Consider the following 19,532-nt stretch of genomic DNA (forward strand, 5'->3'; position numbering starts at 1 on the left):
CCCAGACAGTCAAGTTTCCAAGTTTTATCCTGGTCACAACTCTGAAATAAAAGCTTGACTAGAAAGTCAAAAAAAAAAAAAAAGCCAAAACCACATGAAGCCTTATTTACATTCTAGGATTTCTGTCTAGTGCCTGGCGGATGCAGGGTGTCAGTATTAGATGCATGGACATCAATATTAGAATTTTTATTTTCTCACCACATACCCATTAACTTTGGCTTCATAACTATGTTATACCAAGATTGTGCTCATCGTCAACAGCTGTAACAGTTTGCAGTTCTTACTAGAGAAGTCACTGCACACTGCATCTGTTCCAGATGTTCTCTTATTCATGAAAAGAGGTATAATGGTTATGTGAATGGTGGTGAGTTGAAGCAAGGGTTCTGAATCCTACTACCCTGCAGAAGTTGAACGAGCAATGTTACATGCTCTAATTGGACTGGCACACAGTTGGCAGCATGAAAAATATCACTGTGTTGGCCAGTGCAGCTAGGCCAGCAAAATTCTTTAGGCAAATCCAATTATACTAGCGAAAGATTCTTATTCCTGGTGTTTATTTTGTCAGCTGAAGTTCCTCTTAAGAGCTTTTGACAGTGAAAGATGTATGTCATTACAGTATGATTCTGCCGGCAAATCTTTATACATGGATAGGTCCTTTGTCGTGCAGCTTTGAGTCCAACTGGATAATCCTTGTTTATTTTGTCTTGAAAAGAGCACACCAATTAGGCTTGGAAGTTGTCCACTTTTTCATAAAATCTGTTACTTTTCACCAGTTTTGTGGCACAGGGCTTTTAATTTACTGCCCCATCGTTGCTTCTTATAGTTGCTCCTTTCTGGTTTTATTTAAAGCTAGAATTTTAAGAATATATTAAAAGGAAATGTCAAACTTCATGGTCCCCAAGAGCTTTTAATCTGCCAGCTTACAAGTTAATATTCTTTTCATCCTATTCTTTTTTTTTCCCCCCTCACTGTTATACAAATTGTAGATGTGGATCCCTCAGGAATAAGGCAGGACAATGAGCATGTGAAAGCTTTGGCTTTCATGAAAGTTGAGTTATCACTGTGGGAGCCCTGGGATACCAGTGCTGATCAAATGGGGACCTGATTGGGAATGAAGCTCAAGGGAAAGCACAGCAGGGAAGGATGATAAAACCTGTGCTTATTAGTACACAATGTATATGCAGTGTCCTGTTTTGCTCGTTAGGGAACTGGCTGATGAGTGCAGGTGCTGCTGTCTGAATTCTAAGATCTGCAGCTGGCATCTGTCATGTGTACTAAAGTACATATAAATGGGGGTGTGTGAACTATCCTGGGTTATGGCAAAAAGATAAAATGTCCTTTGGACTTTGCACACCTGGATGGGAGAGACAAACTTTCCTGGTTTACCATAACAAATTCATCTCATCCCCTACAGCAACCCTTTGATTTTCATTAAATATTCCTGTTTAGGGTAAGGGTGAAGGGCTGTTGTTTATTCCCATATTCTTCTTAGTTTTTACTGTTTTCAGAAGTAATCTTCATTTCACTCTTCCTGGACTGACCAAGTGATTACAGTTATGCTCTTTATTGTTCGTGAAAGAGTTTTGTGATCTGTAAGGGAACATGGAAGGAGAAACCGTCAGCTCGTGTAAAGTTGTGTCTGGTCAAGGAACATTTGAATGCCATAAGGGGATAAAAAGAAAAGGAGTAATAAATAGGAACATTTTAAGGCACAAATCTGTTGAACCAGAAAATAAGGGAGGTAGATAAAAGGACCAAACCGGATCAGTCACTAATTGAAGAGGGTATGTGGAATGTAGCAATGTTGAATTCAGTGAGATTATTTGATTGTAGACCTCATTGCATGGCATTATGAGAGAAAGGAGAGAGCCATAAACAAGGTATGGAGAAAGACACAAACCTGCCAAGCAAACTTAATGGAGACAAAGACAAGAAACAAAACCTGGTCTGTCACAGTAACTGATGAGCTATCGAAAATGTGCACACAAACAAGGGTTCTATGATTGATCAGAATGCAAACCTGAGAGTCTGGGATGTTGGGGCAGGTCAGTGAGACTATGCCATCTGAGAAGGTGATTTGCAAGGGAAGGGAGTTGGAAAAGGGACAAAATGAGGCCAGACAGAAAAAGGACTGATGCAGGTGAACTGTGGCTAGTCTTTACCCTTGTTTGGCTGAGCCCTGTGCCTGATCTCTGCAGTCTGTCTTGTTTTATTAGATCTTTTCTTAACTGCCTCTATATGTAATTTCACTTTCTGTACCATGTGTGTGAGTGCTGCAGGGGCTAGGTGAGACCAGCTTGAGAAGAAACTAGGCCAGCAGCTGGAGACGCTCTGGAGATGTTGGCAACAGCCAGGTCTGCTTTTCCAGTGGTAGAAGTGAGTGAGGTTCTTGGTGGCAGGAGCTGGAGGGGATGTAGCTATCTAAATTATTTTGTTGGTTTCCTACAGAATTTGTATCTATAGTGACAGCTACAGGGGAGTTGCGTGAGCTTGTAAACTCTGCATTGTAATGCCACACCAAAGTTAAACTTCTGCAGCTTCTGGTTTCTGTGGAAGAGATGGAAGAAGGCAGTAATGCTTACAAAGCCATCTGGCCTTAAATGGCTTAATCTGTCACATACGTGATTTCCCTTGCCTTGGTTATAGGGTTGTGGGCAGAGCTTATTCGACCTTGGCCAAAAAATGTACTTAGGATTAGTTTGGTCTTGGATAATGAACAAGCCACTGCATTTGGATGTAACTGTCTGTTCAGCCCAAGAATTTACCGTTATTGTAGGTACAATCAGGCTAACAGAAATGTTGAAATGCAATTCATATTACAATTGTTAGAATTGTTGGAGCAGACAGGATATGCAGAATACTCAGTTTACTAGATGCCTGTAGTTAAATTTGAAAATGCTTATAAATGTCGATGTTTACCAACTTGTATTGATGCCTTGAGAAAGCTGACCTAGAACAGAGGCTAGACAGAATTAAAGAATTAAATAGGTATATGTTAAAAGTTAAAAAGAATACACCTTGGGCAGTGTAAGAGCCTGGCCAGGGCTACACCCAGGATAAACCCAGACTGGTCACCAAATGGATGACCAGTTACGAGGTCCCATACTTCCTTAAATTTTGGTCTATTTGCGTATTGGGGTTAATTGTCCAATTATACCTTCAGATTATGAAGTCCCATTCTTCTTGTTTTCTCTCTACAGTTCACCCTTGTTTATGCTCTTGGGCCTTAAACTTGTTAATGGTTGTCCTTGGTCCCAAGCTAGAAAAAGAATTGTTTTGTCTACCTACTCTGTGAAGAGAGCTTACCAACACTTAATACGAAGCTCAGAACTACACACCTAGGCAGTACAGAATCTGAAAAATATTAAAGCTAAAACTTAGGGCTTCAGTGTCATGGGGAAAAATACTTTCCTTTTCAGTATGCAGTCATGAAGAACAAACATGCAGCTGATGATTTCTGGTCAGCCTGTGTTAGGGTTTTATAGGGCATGCCCATCAGATTATGTAAAGCCTTTTATGGGCTATGCATGAGAATAGTCCTGAAGTATTAGTTTGCTTTTAAAATACAGTTTTTTTTGTGGGCTACAGGATAGATGGAGGGTATGGAGTAGTTTCTTGTGTTTCGCAGGACCATTAAGTGGAAATATATAGGGAGTTGGAGAGGAAAATGATTTTCAGATATTTGCTGTAATGGCTTTGCTAATAATTCCATTCTGTGATGGTTAATAATCAGTGTGTGGCTGCAGTATTTATAATTTTACTGGAAAAGGACAGTGGCAAAAACACACCTCAAAGGGTGTTGTCTTGGTGAAAATACCTTGTTTTTCCCAAATAAAATGGAAAAGCTTTCAGATAAAACATTACTGCAAGAAACCTATACAGAAATAGAACAAACACTTTTAAACAGTGTTTTACAAACGGGCAAACTCTGTATTCGCCTTTATTACTATTACAGTAATGAGAGTTTATGGGGTGCACGGATGAGTATGAGACAGCTATGCTACATAAGTCAGTGAAATGATAACTTTTGGGAATGTCAGTGGAATGCCCACTTTTAGGGATGAGATTGTATATTTTAGTGGCCTGACATATGCTGCTTCTTTTACTAGTAAAATTCTGATGACTTTGTTCTGGTACTGCTTTCTTTAAATACGAAGTAATCTATATTCCTGTTCTTCATGCTCTTTTGGTTCAGTGTATTTTAAAGAAGGGCAGTGAGTTTATCTTGTTAGTTAAATGCTAGGTAGAGTGTTCTTGATAACTGCCATCAGTCTGTTCTTGTTGCATGTTGGACATGAGAAAAATACATAGTGTATGGTTGAAAAAATTAGGAATAGTGCCAGAAAATAGTTTGAGTATTACTAATTATACTAACAAGAAACAGTACGAGCCATTTGGGATTTGGAGACTTGTCATTTTGGAAATTATTGTATATTCCACAAATAAAGTACTGAACTTAGTGGTGAATAATAATAAGGTAGGCTGAAACAACTGTCTAAAATACTGTTAATATATAGTTATTCCACATGCTGATTGAAAATAACATGAAAACAAAATTATACAGGATATGTGTCTCTTATTAGCTCCTTGTACTTTCCTGCATGCTAGTATTATCTTGATACAATTACCACATGAGAATTGGTTTCTTAATAAAAACTAAGACAAAGCATGAGGTCTTCAATTAATTAGGTTTATATTGCGGTTTTTATAGAGTTTGTTTGCAAATAAGTTGAGCTTAGCTTCAGGTTACTTCTTTTTCAGTACAGAAAAAGACACAATTACATCTTAAATCTCTGTACATGTAGTTCCAAAAAATTATTTTACCTTTATTTTTGTTCCAGTGGGAAACAATTTTGAGTAAAATTACTGTTGCTTACTGCAGAGGGCAGTTAGCAGTTACAGAGTTTGAAATATCTGTGAGAGTTAGTAATCTGGAGTGGTGATGAAGGCAAACTGCTTAGCAGTTTACATCTCCACAGTCTTTGAAGTGGTGCACTCCTGATGCAAAAGGAAAACTAAATAATAATAGAGGAGCTGTTTTTGCAAAGTTGACTGGTTTCTACGGGGCAGGGTATATTAGTGTTAATGCTTGGGAGGGGTGTCACATTTAAATTAGGGCAGTACCAGTGGGAGATCCCCAGCCACAGGCGCATATAGATTGTATTAGGATAGAAGTGGTTATTGTATTCTTTCAAGATTTTGTTTTCTGCCAGCTTCACTAAATCCACTTTTTTTCTTCCTCCATTTGCCATTTTCTTTTGCACTCACAAAATCCCAGCATACCTAATTTACCAGCACTTTTATTACCCGTCTTTCTCTTTGAATAGGCTTAGTCATCATGGTGTAAGAAGTTGGGCCACAAATCATCCTTCTCTCACTCTTGTAGCACAGTTGCTTTAAGATTTGTCCTTTGGCAGTGTTCTCTGAAATCTGATAAAATATGTGTTTTCACAGAAGCTGTGCTCTCAAGGCACTTATGGGGTATCTCTTCCAGTTTTTTTTTTTTTGGTGTTGAGCTGCTCAGGGCTAGCAACCTTCTGGAAGAGTCACCCTTTACCTGGACATCTGCTGTCATGAACCATCAGGTGCATACCTGCCTTTTAACCTATTTTTCTCTAAAAAATTAAAGTGCAGTTGGTTAAGGAGTTCAAAAGAGATTGAGCAACAAGCCGATGCATGGATTATCAGGATGGTTCTCTAAGGAAGATGACTGTTTTAGATAAGATACAGTAGGGGAAGACTACAATCTGTGTTAAAGTATTTGAAGACAAGAGACTGAAAAGCTCTAAAATTTTGTAAAAAATGGCCACAAGTCAATGAGAGGAAAAACCTTTTGTCTCTTGAACGCCTGAACAAAACTTCTCGTTCTTAAAGGAATGTCCTTGCACTGCAAAGAATGCTGGAGTACAAACTATATATTGATGGAAACCTACCAAGAAGCAACAAAATACTGTTCAGAAAATAAAATGCTCCTGTAAAGCTAAGAGGCAGGAGAGGTCCAGAGTCCAGTCTACAGATAAGTCTGAAGTGAGACCTCTAACAATCTAGGGTGAGGGGGCAGTTCTGGAACACAAAGCCATTGCAGACAAGTTGTTTTCTCTGCTTCGGCTATCTGCAATTACATGCAAATGCGATTGAAATAGTGCAGTGATGGACTGAAACAGGAGTGGTGGAGTGACTGGACAAGCTGGAGGCCAACTAAATACTAGAAGTTTGCTTGCACTAGGAATTCTGTCAGAGAAGTTCACGTGATGCTTGGACTCAAGGATAGTTCCAGTGGTAGTTCATGTGGTTTTAGTTTTTTGTTCAGTTGCTGATCTCTGCAGTTTGATGTGTATTTTTCTGTATTTTCAGTTGTCATGTCTATTAACAGCATGATGTATTTTAATTTTGGCAGAATAGTGGGGTGGAAGGGAGGGATGTTTATTGCATTTTATGCTGGCTTCATAGGCATTGGTGGGAGCTTCTGAAAAGAATGACAGCTCTATTTGATAGCATGGACACACAGTGGAAGTTGTGTTCGTAGCCAGCTGGGAAAACATTGCTTGGAAGTGAATCAACTTTGCATCAGCACTGGAAATTTCAGGCACTATGAAGGGGTAGGCCTTGTGGAGTTAAGTTTAAGTTTTAACTGGAGATTGATAATTTTTTTTTCAGGTTATGTGTATGAATGGTTATGATTACATGAATAACTAGAAGGATGAAGCATCTCTGTGCTGAATTAGCAGAATTAAAATAGGCTGCAGTACAAAGCAAATGTCAGATTAGCTAGGTACAGATCTGATAGGACGGGGGTCCAATGCAGAGAGCAAGCTCAATGTACCAGCTGCTTACTGACTAGTACTGATTCCATTGCTGTGAAGATGTATTTATACATCTGCTTCTGTAGCCTGTAAGTGCTATGGCAGGAGGAATGTAAAATAGGTGATAGGTTACTTTCTTCATGTTACTCTTTTCTGATAGAGTTTTGATTTTGCATGGATGTTGGAATTTAATATTTTAGTGCTGCTAAAGTGTAATTTAAGTAGTAATTTTTCTAGAGGTTAGGGAACCATAAAAAAATCAGTGTTTATAAACAAAATATAAAGGTGAATACTTGTAGGTGCTAAATTTCATGATGTTTTCAATTTTCAGTGAGTCACTTGTAATGCTAGGTGCAAAGCAATACTGAAGTATGGTTTGCAATTCACTCATCTGGAGGTTGGTTTTGTTTTAGTTTTGTTTTTGTTTTCTTTGCACTGGTGTAGAGTGAAGACAGTCCTAGTCCCAAGCGACAACGCCTTTCCCATTCCGTCTTTGACTACACAGCAGCATCACCAGCCCCATCACCACCAATGCGACCATGGGAGATGACATCAAACAGGCAACCTCCTTTGGCTCGACCCAACCAACACCACTTCTCAGGGGAACGATGCAACACACCTGCACGAAACAGGAGGAGGTAAGCAAGCTTGGTAGCTTGGGAAACAAGTTCTTATTCTTTCTGATTTTAGCTCAAGGAAAGTGTGTTTTGGGTAGCACTGATTAGATTACACATGGTAAACATGCTAACCTTTCCTTTGAGCTGTAATATAATGCAGTTGTGACTAAAAGGCTACTGGAAGTATTTCAGGCTTGTGCATCATCTTGTAATTTATCTGAAAAGTCAGCTTGAGGAAAAGAGTGCTCTAAACGTTTTTTATTATGGATGTAATTCTCTATTACCCTGTGCTGAGGTAAACATGTAGAAAAGTGCAAGGAAAAGTCTTTTCTCATCAGGGTACTTTTAAAGGTGTTAAGAATTACTCGTGTAATACCATCATTTTCACTACAAGTCACAATTATTATTGTACTTAAAACCAATCAAAATAAAGATGAGAGACACCAGCTGGAGATGAGAAGGTTAACATAGAGTCACGTTTGCTGAGGTGGGTGATTCACATGTAGTAGTAATTAGATTTTCATGTTGGTTTTAGCTTGTGGCTCATTAACTTCTCAAAGCAGAGATTTTGGAATAAGTTCTAATGGTTATGGAAGAGAGAAATTGGAACTGGGGCCTGGATGGATGATACTCTAGCAAAACATGAACTCACAGATTTTTTTTGCTATTCTAGTTAAACAAATTATCCAAAACAGAAGCTTTCATTGCCTCACATTCTGCCTCAAATATACTGAGTCGTCTTATGCAAGCTAAAATACACTGTCTCTGTTTGCTTCTAAGAAATGTTTTAGCTTGGTTTGTACTAAAAAAAAACCTCATGTCTGCCCTTTTTCATTAATATGAAATTTAGGTTTAAGATCTATTTAGCTAGTTTTCTTCAGATTCCACAAATCAAATTTGTCAACAATGGTCCCCCAGTAGTTTTGCAGCAAGAGAGCTTAAAGCATGCTGTTTTTGTATCTTTGCTTCAACTTCATGAATTTGAAAGTCTTCAGTCAGTGGCATGTAAAATGTGCAGCTCTCAATGCAGCTTGTCAGATTTAGGAAAGAGATTAAATTGTGAACTTAAAAGGGTTGTTGTGAAGACAGAAGATCAGACCTTTCATATAGTTTGGTACAAGGATGCTCTGTTAGGGGCATTTGGTCCACAAAATGATCTTGACCTCAAATGTTTTGAACTGAGATGCCTAGCTTATGTGCATTCAGTCATTTTTGTTTGGTGTCCAGTCAGCTTACACAAATTTCTTTGCAGTGTTCATTAACATCTGCAGAGTTAAACAGCGTGCTTAACTGACTATCTGTCTAGTTGTCTAGCTAAATGCTCGACAGCAGAATCTAGACAGTTTGGATATACTGTGGAATGGAGAATAAGAGTGGAAATGTATAAGGGCTGAATGTGCTCGGGACAAGTGTCTTGCTGTTCAGATACAGTCAAGTGCTAATGAAGTAGTAGCCTGTGGCTTTTTGCAAGTAAGTCATTGCAAAGAGAGAGACGCCTCATTGCCAGGCCATCTTCAGTCTGACCGGAACTGTTAGGTTGGCTGCAGCTTTATGAACACAAACATTACTCTTTCTAGAGCCAACTCACCTGCTCCTGGGTAATAACACAAGATTTTTCTCTAATCAGAGACACCTGAATGTATCAGTACTTTGTTTCCCTGCACTTGAGTCAGTGCATTTTTTAGCTTGGGTGCAGTGTTGCATTTGAGCTAGCTCCAGTTCAGTTCCACAATAACATTGCACCTAGTTTCTTCTAGAACCAGTGTTTTTAGGGAGAACAATGTTCTTGTTTTGCAGTCTTTCTGAGTCTTAAGAGTGCTGTGGAGTCATACCAGAACTAATAGCCATTCTCATAGATCAAAAGCTTGAGTCCTTAAGATCACTATGAGTGCATCTGTTATTAATGCTTTAGGTGAGGTTATGCTTATGCTTTTGAAGCAATTTTTTTTGTTTTCCCTGCTATGTTTTCTCTTCTCATTGCAGAATGGTTTCAGCGTTTAGCAGGCTTTCAGGTTTAAGATAAGATGAAAGGTGAACTCCAGCAGCAAATGGTCACTGAGCTCAAGGAAGCAGGCTAGGGCAAGTGCAGGCAAAACCTTTGAAGTGTGTCTAGTGTGGACATCACTGCCCTAGTGTCATCAGCATTAACTCCTTCATCCTACCAGTTGACTCCTGTTGGTCAGGACAGTCTGTCTTTGGTATTTTTATTACCTGGATTTTTTTTTTTTTTATTACCTACCTTACTATTTTGACCTTTCCTCTTGGTATCAATGATTTTGTACTGTGCCTAACACAAGAGTGCCCGGATTTATTGTGGTTTTTTATTCTGATTCATTGTAAGCAAACAAATACTGCATTAATAAAGATAGCCTTCTGGTGTGAATTTGCAGAAAGATTATTTTTGTCTAGATACTTATATATAGTACAGATAAATTATGAATGTAAAAGCATAATGCATGCCTATGTGAAACAGAGAAGGCCGTTCCAATTTATCTTTATCAGTCATTGTAAAATGGGGGGATCTGTACCATTGCTGTGCCTTACCTTTCATCTGTGTTTCCTTTCCTCCTTGTCTTGAATGTAATTCTGAACTAAAGGGATTCAAGAATGTCTTACTGCAAAGAAATCACCCTTGTTAGAAATACTAAGATCTGCACGTACTAACTCTGCAGTTATGGATACCTTTTGATGGCAGTTCTTACCTGAGGGTAGGAATTCCTGCAACTTTTTCACCATTTTCATCCTGTCTCTGTTTTAACCTGGCATTTACCATGTTTTTAGTGTGCATTTAGTAACAGAGGATTTTTTGTGGCTGTTTTTAAAGACTTCAAGCACAGATTCATTACTGAAGTTTAATAATAGTTTAGACCCATGTCTTGACAATTATTCTGAAGTAATTTCCAATAATTCAGAAGCTAATAAAGCTATGTATCCAGATATTCTGACTTTTGCTGACTGAAAGGATAGTATATTTATAATTCTGCACAGGAAAAAATACAGCTTTGCTTTTTTCCAGAGAATGATACTTATTCATTCATTTTAAAAGATACTCCAGAATTTTTGCCAGCCTTTGTTGGCTTTTTCGTAATTCTGGGTTCATGGAAAAGTAAAACCAAGCCTTTTAACTAAGACAGAGGCAAGACTAGTTTTATGAGAACTACTACCTTGTCTAAGAAGCCGCCTTGTCTAAGTGCTGGTGGCAGTTAAGAGAATTTTTGTTCTTCTGAAGCAGTGGTACTGTCTTTTGTAACTTTTCTCTATTTTTGGAGCTTTTCCAAAGAAAAATCCTCACATAGGTATTTTTATGTTAAGTTATTCAGACCATTTCTGTTTCATAGCAGGAAATAGCAAATTTAAAACAACTGAGTACTCCAAACAGTAGAACATCTTCTGCATTACTAGTTCCATGATTAGAAATTATATATGCCAGTTTTACCTAAGGAGAATGTAGCAGTTATACCATATTAGTAATAAAGCAATGCAGCATGCAGCAAACACTTCAGGAAAGAACTTTAATACTAATATGGTATAACTGGGTTTAAAATATACTTGTAAGAACTAAAATTTAGGTTTCTCAGTGGTTAGAAGAAAACACAGCTTGTATGTTTCGCCATGGTTGTTTATAAAAATAAAGGTGGCTATGCATTTTAAAATTTGTTGGGGTTTTTCTTTGCTGTGTTACAGCCTGGCCTTATGCCTTCTGTCTGACCGGTTGAGAATTACCATTTGTTTCAGTTTTGAGAGGCAATAGCGTCAAAAATCTTTGTGAGGTAGGGTAGGAAAATAGTGGCTTGAGACATTGTATCATATGCTTACAGTTGCATCTGGGTAGCTGGTGATGTGGTCTGGCTTTCCCCGAGTATGTCTGTTTCATGCAGCAGAAAAGTTGGCTCAGCCTGAGAAGTATCTGGGATTTGCCAACAGGTTGCAGGTTTATATGATTTTTATTTGAAAATAGCAGAAATTCTGTTCCATGCAGTTGGAGAGGACATGTTCTAGTAATGGTCACGGATTCTTTTTGTCTCTTCTCTGCAGTTTAGATCCTTTAGCCTGTTTCATAAATGGGAAACCATTTCACTCCATGTAGCTTTAATATGGTGTTGCTTCTGGGACCTGTAACTTGAGTGTGTGGTGGAGATTGGAAAGCATGTGCTGAAAGTACTGCAAGATCATTTTGTGCTCTCAGTGCTTTCCCTTTCCAAATAAATGAGAAAAGACTTGTTCAAAACTTCTCATAGTGAGTTTATCACATCTGTGTGCATCATTTTCTGGGTGCTGAACCTGAGCCAGTGGTTTCCAATTTCTAGAACTTTTAGCTCAAGATAGTTGCAGCTCTACTCAGAACTTGCACACAATTATATAAGAATACATAATGAAATCCTACACCTGTAGATCAGTTGCTCTAGCAGATATATGCTGTGGTCTAAGTCTGTCTACAGAAGTTCTCCACTCTGGAAAAGAAACAATGCCACAATCATAATTTCCTGGGACCTCCTGGAGAGCTCTCTTCTCCTGGAGAGAATTGTAGAATGCACTTAATTATGCAGTGAACATGTGAGAGCTGAAAAATTAATTTGTTTCTCCAAAGAAGTCTACTGCTTTGTCTGCTTTTACTAAGCAAGCGATCAGTCTGTGGTATGGTTGAAACAAAGACCCTGGGTAAATCTCTGATCATTTAATGAAGGATTTTTACATAGATATAATAAAGGCATGGGAATATCATGAAGATTGCTGTCTTGACTTTTGGCAATCCAAGTGTTATTTTTTTAACAAGGTAATATGTACATTGCAGTTCTCCTCTTGGTTTCCCTAACAGCCTTAAGTTATGCTCTGCTAAGCATTTCCATACTGAAAAAAGTGTCATTTATAAGGATTCTAGCAGTTCTGTCCTTAAAAAAATTTTATTCCAATCTACTAAAATTGTTCTAGTAAAATTTTGCAGTTTAAAAGATTCCTTGATATTTGATTCTCCTGACGTTTTAGTTAGTAAGAAGGATTTATGTCATTTACATAACCTCTAATTTTTTTAATGCATTTCCAGTCCTCCCGTTCGACGTCAGAGAACAAGGAGAGATCGTTTGTCTAGACATAATTCTATTAGCCAGGATGAAAACTATCACCATCTCTCCTATGGACAGCAGCAAGCAATAGAAGAGCCTCGAGCCTTTCGCCCACCGAATGTATCTCCTCGGATGTTGCACCCAGCTGCTCACCCACCACAGCAGAATGCAGTGATGGTTGACATTCATGATCAGGTAAAATTTTTACAGCACAATGAGAAGTCTGTTTGAGAGGTGGTGTTTGGTTTTGGGGGGTTTTCCCACCATCTTCAAGATCCCTTTCCTCACCAAATCATCTCCTCTCATGATTGACAATGAAAGTCACAGAGCAGTAATTTCTATTTGACTTCTTGCAGAGTGGTGGTTATTGTCGAATATTATGTGTATGAAGCATTGCAGTAGGCAGTAAAAAAAAAAACCCAAACATTCACACTTTTAATAAAGAAGATTGATACTTAACAATTCATACTTAACAATTTGTCAGTGCATAAATTGGCATATTTCTCTATGTCTCTGTCTCAAACCTTTGAAATGCAGTTATTTTGCTTTTGTAATTAGTTTCTTGCAATAAAGATGTAATATGATACTATTAATTATGTATTCTATTTCACATGAAATGCTTCACCTTAGCTTAGGAGTCACAAAATAGTTGAAATGTATTATTTAGAGGTAGAATTACAATGCCTATAGTTGGTTGTCTGCATAGCAGCAGGAATCACAATAGTTTTGTTACATAACTAAATCAACTCTCCAAGCCTAATCAATTCCTCCGTAAATTATATGAAAAAATTATATTCAAGTTGGTCCAGAAAGTAAATAATTCCTCTCTGTGACAGCACTTTGTATAGAATTCTGTAACTGAGAACCTGTAAAAGAAGTTGTGGGCCTCTCACTACAAGAAGGACATTGCATTGATGGAGCACGTCCTTGGAAGAGCAGTGGAACTGGTGAAGGATCTGGAGCACGGATCATATGAGGAGTGGCTGAGGGAGCTGGGTGTGTTTACCCTGGAGAAAAGGAGGCTCTGGGAAGACTTTACCAATCTCTAAAAGTACCTGAAAGGAGGTTGTAACCTGGGCATTGGTTTCCCAAGTAACAAGTGACAGGACAGGAGGAAATTGTACAATGGTAGTGTAGACTGGATATTACGAAAAATTACTGAAAGGATGGTCAAGCATTGGATCTGGCTTCTCAGGGAGGTGTGAAGCACCATGCCTGGTGGTATTTAAAAGACACATAGGTGTGGCAATTACAGACATGATTTAGGGGTGGCAGTGCTGGGTTAATGGTTGGACTTGATGAGCTTAGTGGTCTTTTCCATTTCCTAAATGATTCTGTGATCCTGTTGAGGTAACCTTTGTTGTCTACTAAATTAACAGGCCATAGCACAAGTACACTGCTTGCTACATAGCTGCGAGTAGATCGTGGATGTCCACATTGGGAGCTGCACACGCACGGAATGCTGCTGTAACATCTGTGCTTAAAAGCTGGTTGGCATTCAGTGCAGATGCGTAGCACTAGTGTGTCATACTATGTGTGCAGAGCAGTTCTCAGCAGGGAATTATTTGCATTTGGGACCAAGTGAAAGGATAGAAGCCAGTGCCATTCTAGCATCTCACAAACTTACATTTTTAGGAGTTCTTCTGCTGGAGGTCTGAAAATGCTCTTGCTTTATGTTGTAAGCTCATTACAAGTCTGGCTGAACAGTTTTCCATTCCACTGCCAAACACTGTCTGTGATTAGATGTATTTCCACACTGACTGAGGTCTTCCATGGTGCTACTTTCCAATTCAGGGGCATGAACATTTTAAGAAGTAATTTCTTTATTATTATTATTATTATTATTATTATTATTATGAGCAACAAACATTCCAGGATCACATATAGCATTGCACTTACGCCCAGCTTTTTGTAGCAGAGCCAGAACTGGTTCAAGTTCTGTGTCTTTCCTGAACCTGGTTTCTGTCATTATTGATATTTGGGATTTTAACCTGTGTTCAGCGATCTGTGTTCTATTTTGGTTTCTTCATTTGGCTGTACACTACCACTTGGTAGTTTAGCTCTCTTTGCTCATTCTCACCTTCATGAGGTGCTGTTCTTGTTCTGTTTTAAATAAGAAGGTTCTATTTTGGCTGATCATGAAAGAAGAGAGTGCTTTGAAATAATTACTTTCAATTAGTCTGTGCTTCCTGACTCTTAAACCTTTTCAGTTTTACTAGAGCATGAAAATGTTAAAAGATCGTTCAGTGTTAAAAGAATCCAACAAAACCAACAACAAAATTTCAAACAAACAAACATCCCATGTGGTTTCTAGGTGCAGAATACCTTTGGATCTTGGTTTGATGATTAAGTTTTATGGATTGCCACTAGTTAGAAAATTCGGTTACATGGTTTCCTAATGTGAGTCTGGACAGTTAGGGTCTGCTGCCTCTTAGTCATGTTAACTTTTCCTTTTCGGCTTTCTAGTTAGCTGTTCTGTTAGTTAAGTTAGGAATTCAGCTTAAATGCTGGCTTGAAAGTGAATCAAGAGAGTGGTCTCTTAGGAAGAAAGAAAATGTGGAAATTTTTTTTGTTGTTTAAAGATACAAGTCTCTTGAATTAGTACTGAATCAGTCCCTTCAGAACTGAGAAAATTTTTGAGCTGCTTGTAAATTAGCTTTTTATGTGGGAGTTACCATGTGAAATAATAATTTCATAATTAACTTGAGGAGAGAAGGGAGGGTAGGCAGGATTAATAGTCTGACATGCTTCTGAGTGACTAAGGTGCCACTGAAGTTTTAACATGTTAAGCTGGGAGGTCCCTCTTGCCCAGAAATTCTGAATTTTATCAATAAATAACATTCCATTGATTAAAACATTTTAATGAACAGAAATTACAGCCATGTACCTCCTATTACACTTCCTTTGTGAATATATTATTTTTCTGATGCGTAAATAAAAGCTTAGTGTCTTACTGTGCTGTACAAGAGAGTTAAGACTTTACAGTAAGTTATTAAATATGTTTTCTTTTCCTTTTGCTGCAGATCCATCAGGGCACAGTTCCTGTTTCATATACAGTGACAACCGTGGCTCCACATGGGATACCACTTTGCACAGGCCAGCACATTCCAGCCTGCAGCACACAGCAGGTCCCAGGGTGCTCAGTGGTTTTCAGTGGCCAGCACCTTCCAGTTTGCAGTGTGCCTCCCCCAGTAAGTAGGTCTCTCTAACTACACCAGCTTCAATCTGGTTTTCTAGTACAAATCTAAAATGTCATATGCAGTACAATATACAGCGTCTAGTGTACACTTCTGATGTTGGTATAATGTTGGTCTCTGCCAGCAGTGTGTAACTTTGCTTTTCCTGTGGTGCTTTCTGTGAAATGAGTAAGCCTGTGTGGCACTGAAACAAAACCCTTGATATGACCCATCTATTTCTTTAGGCTGCCCATTGAAGAGTAAGGGTAGTTTGTGTTTATCATGCCCAGGTACCATTTATCCCCATGAGAGGCAGCGAGGTCTGCAGCATGATACTGGCAAGTCTGGATTATTTGTGAGAATCAGTTCCTTTCCTGTCAAATTGGTGAAACTCTGTTACATGAGCTGATGTGTATCCCTGAGGCAGCATGAGAGACAGGCTTTTTCTGTTTATTGGTGGTGGTAGTGGAACAAAGCAATCTCAGAATAAGTACCCAGAGACTGGAACAATTCATAGTAAATTCAGCAAGGAAAGAAGGAACATATCCTAAGAAACAACAGAGAAAAATCTGAAACTGCATTGGGGCTTAGGGAAATCCATCCAACGCATACTAATAATCTTACCCTATGCTTTGAATAGGTATATTATCTGTGCAATTCATAAAAGGTTTTTTAATTCAACAATGCAATTTTCCTTTTAATACATATAGGAGTAAAGCTCTGGTTTTTGTTTTCAATGTACAACAGTTAATCTAGTGTGTTGAGAGAATAGATCCAGTACAAATGAATATAAACAGTTCGGTTTCTGTAGCATCAGCAGGCAGATTTTATGCTTTTTTCTGTTAAAGCATAAAATTGAGGAATAGTTTTAAGTTAAAAGAGGACTCTGGAGGTTGTCTGGTGGTCACCTGCTGCAGTACCAGCTTCCAAGTATGGAGATTTCACAGCACCTGTAAGTTTCTGCTTCAGTGTTTGACTGTCCTTGTGATGAAGAACTTCCTCTGGATGTCTGGTTGAGTTTTCTTCGTTGCATCTTGGTCCCATTGGTCTTGTGCTCTTTCAACTTTGCTTCTTGAGGAGGTCTTGTATTCTTCCTGTCCACTCTCAGGAAGTAGTTAGACACAGGGGTAAGGTATTTGCTTACTTTTCTCTTTTTAAAGAAGAACAAGTCTAGTTCTGCCACCTCTTTTATGCAGTTCTCTCCAAGTCACTGGCCATCATGACTTTCACCAAGACCTGATTATCATGTTGTCATTGTCTGTGTTTGGCACTGGCATGCCCAAAACTGGGCCCAGGAATTGAGATAAATGTTACAGTTTCTGAATGGAGGAGCAGAATCACTTTACTAGTTTCACCAGTTGCTTTCTTAGCCATGCATGCCATAGGCCTTTTTGGCTAAGAACACTATGGGTACTATGTATGTGTCCACCATAACCTCACTTTTTTTGCTGCAAATCTGACTGCAACCAATTAGTCTCAGTGTCCTGATCCATGAGTTACTCTTTTTCCACTGCCAGAATTCACATTTACCTTGGAACTTTAAATCGTTCCTGTCAGCCAATTTCTCCAGCCTATAAAAATGTATCTCAAGGTAGCACGTGCCCTCCAGCATGTCACTTTGCTCCCCAGCTACATCTGTGAATTTCCCAGTTTCCTTTTCCCAGGTCATTTTCACAATATTTGTCTATCTCACTGCACGTGTAACTATGAAATAAACAAATGCCATTTATTAAACACCTTTATCAGTTTTAAGAGTTCTTCAGAGACCAAGATGGGTCTAGAGGGACATGGACAAACTTGAGAAATGGGCTTATATGAAATCTCATGGGGTGTAACAAGACCAAACACAAAGTGCTGCACCTGGGTTGTACCAGCACAGGCTGGGGATGAGCAGATGGAGAGCAGCCCTGTGAGAAGGACTTGGGGTGCTGCTGGGTGAGAGGCTGGACATGACCCAGCCATGGGCACTCCCAGCCCAGAGAGCCAAACGTGTCCTGGGCTGCATCCAGAGCAGCGTGGGCAGCAGGGGAGGGAGGGGATTCTGCCCCTCTGCTCTGCTCTGCTGAGAGCCCACCTGGAACCCTGCATCCAGCTCTGGGGTCCCAGCACAGGGAGGACATGGACCTGCTGGAGTGAGTCCAGAGGAGGGGCACCAAGATGATCAGAGGGATGGAGCACCTCTCCTATGGGGAAAGGCTGAGAGAATTGGGTTTGTTCAGCCTGGAAAAGAGAAGGCTTTGGGGTACCTTAATTCAGATACTTGAAGGGAACCTAAAAAAATGGTGGACTGAGACTTCTTACAAAGGCATGTAGTGACAGAACAAGATGTGGAATGGCTTTAAACTGAAAAAGAGTAGGTTTAAATTATATGTTAGGAAAAAAAAGTTCTTTACTGTGAGGATGGTAAGGCACTGGAACAGGTTGCCCAGAAAAGTTATGGATGCCACATACCTGAAAGTGTTCAAGGCCAGGTTGGATGAAGCTCTGAGCAACCGGGTCTAGTGAAAGGTGTCCCTGCCCATGGCAGGGGGTTTGGAACAAAATGATCTTTAAGGTGCCTTCCAACCCAGGTCATTCTACGATTTGGTCAAGCTGAAGAACTTTTCTAAAGCTTGAATGAATAAATAGGTAATTTTCATTTCTTTCTGCTTTGAAGTTAGTGTCACCTCATTTGCTCTAGCTTTAAAAAGTGACACGGGAATAGCACAAATCAAACATTTGCAAACCTATATAGGAGCTATGGTAATCTCTGCCATGTAGAATCCTATTGCAGTGTTTCCCAAAGAATCTCATGTTTTGAAGAAGACTGTGAGATGTTCTACCTGCAAATTTATCTTCAGCTATTTCAGAGGACAGTTTTCAATTTAGTAAAATACAATAAAAAGGTATTATAAGCATAGAAACACTTGTTTATGGTATTTATTTTTTAGAAAAATTATGTAGTAACTGAGGGAAAAGTATAGTCAGCATTTAAATTAAAAATAGTAGTTGGATCTAATTCATCTACTAGTATTCTGGTGCATTTGGAGGTTTATGTTTGGTCATGATCATATTTTAAATTCATTCCTTTTACCATTTTATGCTATTATAGTCAATATGTAAATGTATGCTGTGTGATATGATAATTAAAAAGAAAAGTAAAAGATCAAAACTGGGTGATCTTACTTTACAAGATTTGATAATGAATATCTTAATTAAATGCTCTTGTAATTGTTAAAAGTGTAAAAGAAATGCCTGACATTCTCATAACAGTTCAAAGTGCAACAAAAAGGAGATTGCAGGTTCCTTGCTCCTCCATATATAAAGTTGGAAGTAAAACTGAACAATGCCACAAAGTACATTCCTGTTCCCCTGCAGTGCTTTCAGCATTTTATTGTTCAAACATTAGTGCTGAAAGTTGCTTTTTTGTCAGGTATTTAAAGGAGGAGAGAAAAAGAGCTATTTTCTGTAATATCTGTCACTAGGGAGCTGCTTTTAGAGCATAGGATTCGCCCAAAAGTGCAAAAGAAAGCAGACTATATGAATTATTCATTGTGTATGAGGCAACAGAGGTCTTTAGGCACAGTCTGACAGCTGACTCCCTCATCTGCATCTAGAGCTTATAGTACTTGCAAGACCATTGCTTTGGCATGTTGTTTTGATAATGATATGGGGGAAAAATAAAATTACTAGGATAGTTGTATCTGTTCATCACTTAGGAGCTTGTCTGGTCCTGGAGTATGGAAAATCCAGTCTCCTGATGACCCCATGAGCACCTGGCAGATATCATACTATGCTACTTCGTAGAGCCTGTTCTGTAGTAATTGCTGTTCCTTGGGTATTTGAATGAAATCTTTTTTATGTGTATTTTGGAGGCTTTTTCAACAAGGGTGAAGA

The 19,532-nt window shown here is 38.8% G+C and overlaps 1 protein-coding gene across 4 annotated transcripts in view; it reads left to right on the forward strand.

Annotated features, from left to right (window-relative positions):
- RNF38 (ring finger protein 38) overlaps positions 1–19,532 on the forward strand; it is a 104,053-nt gene that overhangs the window by 66,702 nt on the left and 17,819 nt on the right. For all 4 annotated transcript variants that reach the window (XM_071424599.1, XM_071424603.1, XM_071424602.1 and 1 more), the window contains 3 exons: positions 7,248–7,441; positions 12,462–12,675; positions 15,504–15,671. In XM_071424599.1, coding sequence (XP_071280700.1) covers positions 7,248–7,441; positions 12,462–12,675; positions 15,504–15,671 — 576 coding nt within the window. The remainder of the gene's footprint in view (positions 1–7,247; positions 7,442–12,461; positions 12,676–15,503; positions 15,672–19,532) is intronic.

The sequence above is a fragment of the Agelaius tricolor genome, unplaced genomic scaffold (genome assembly GCF_023055355.1).
Source record: "Agelaius tricolor isolate 1412-34295 unplaced genomic scaffold, bAgeTri1.0.p SCAF_4, whole genome shotgun sequence".
Lineage (NCBI taxonomy): Eukaryota > Metazoa > Chordata > Aves > Passeriformes > Icteridae > Agelaius > Agelaius tricolor.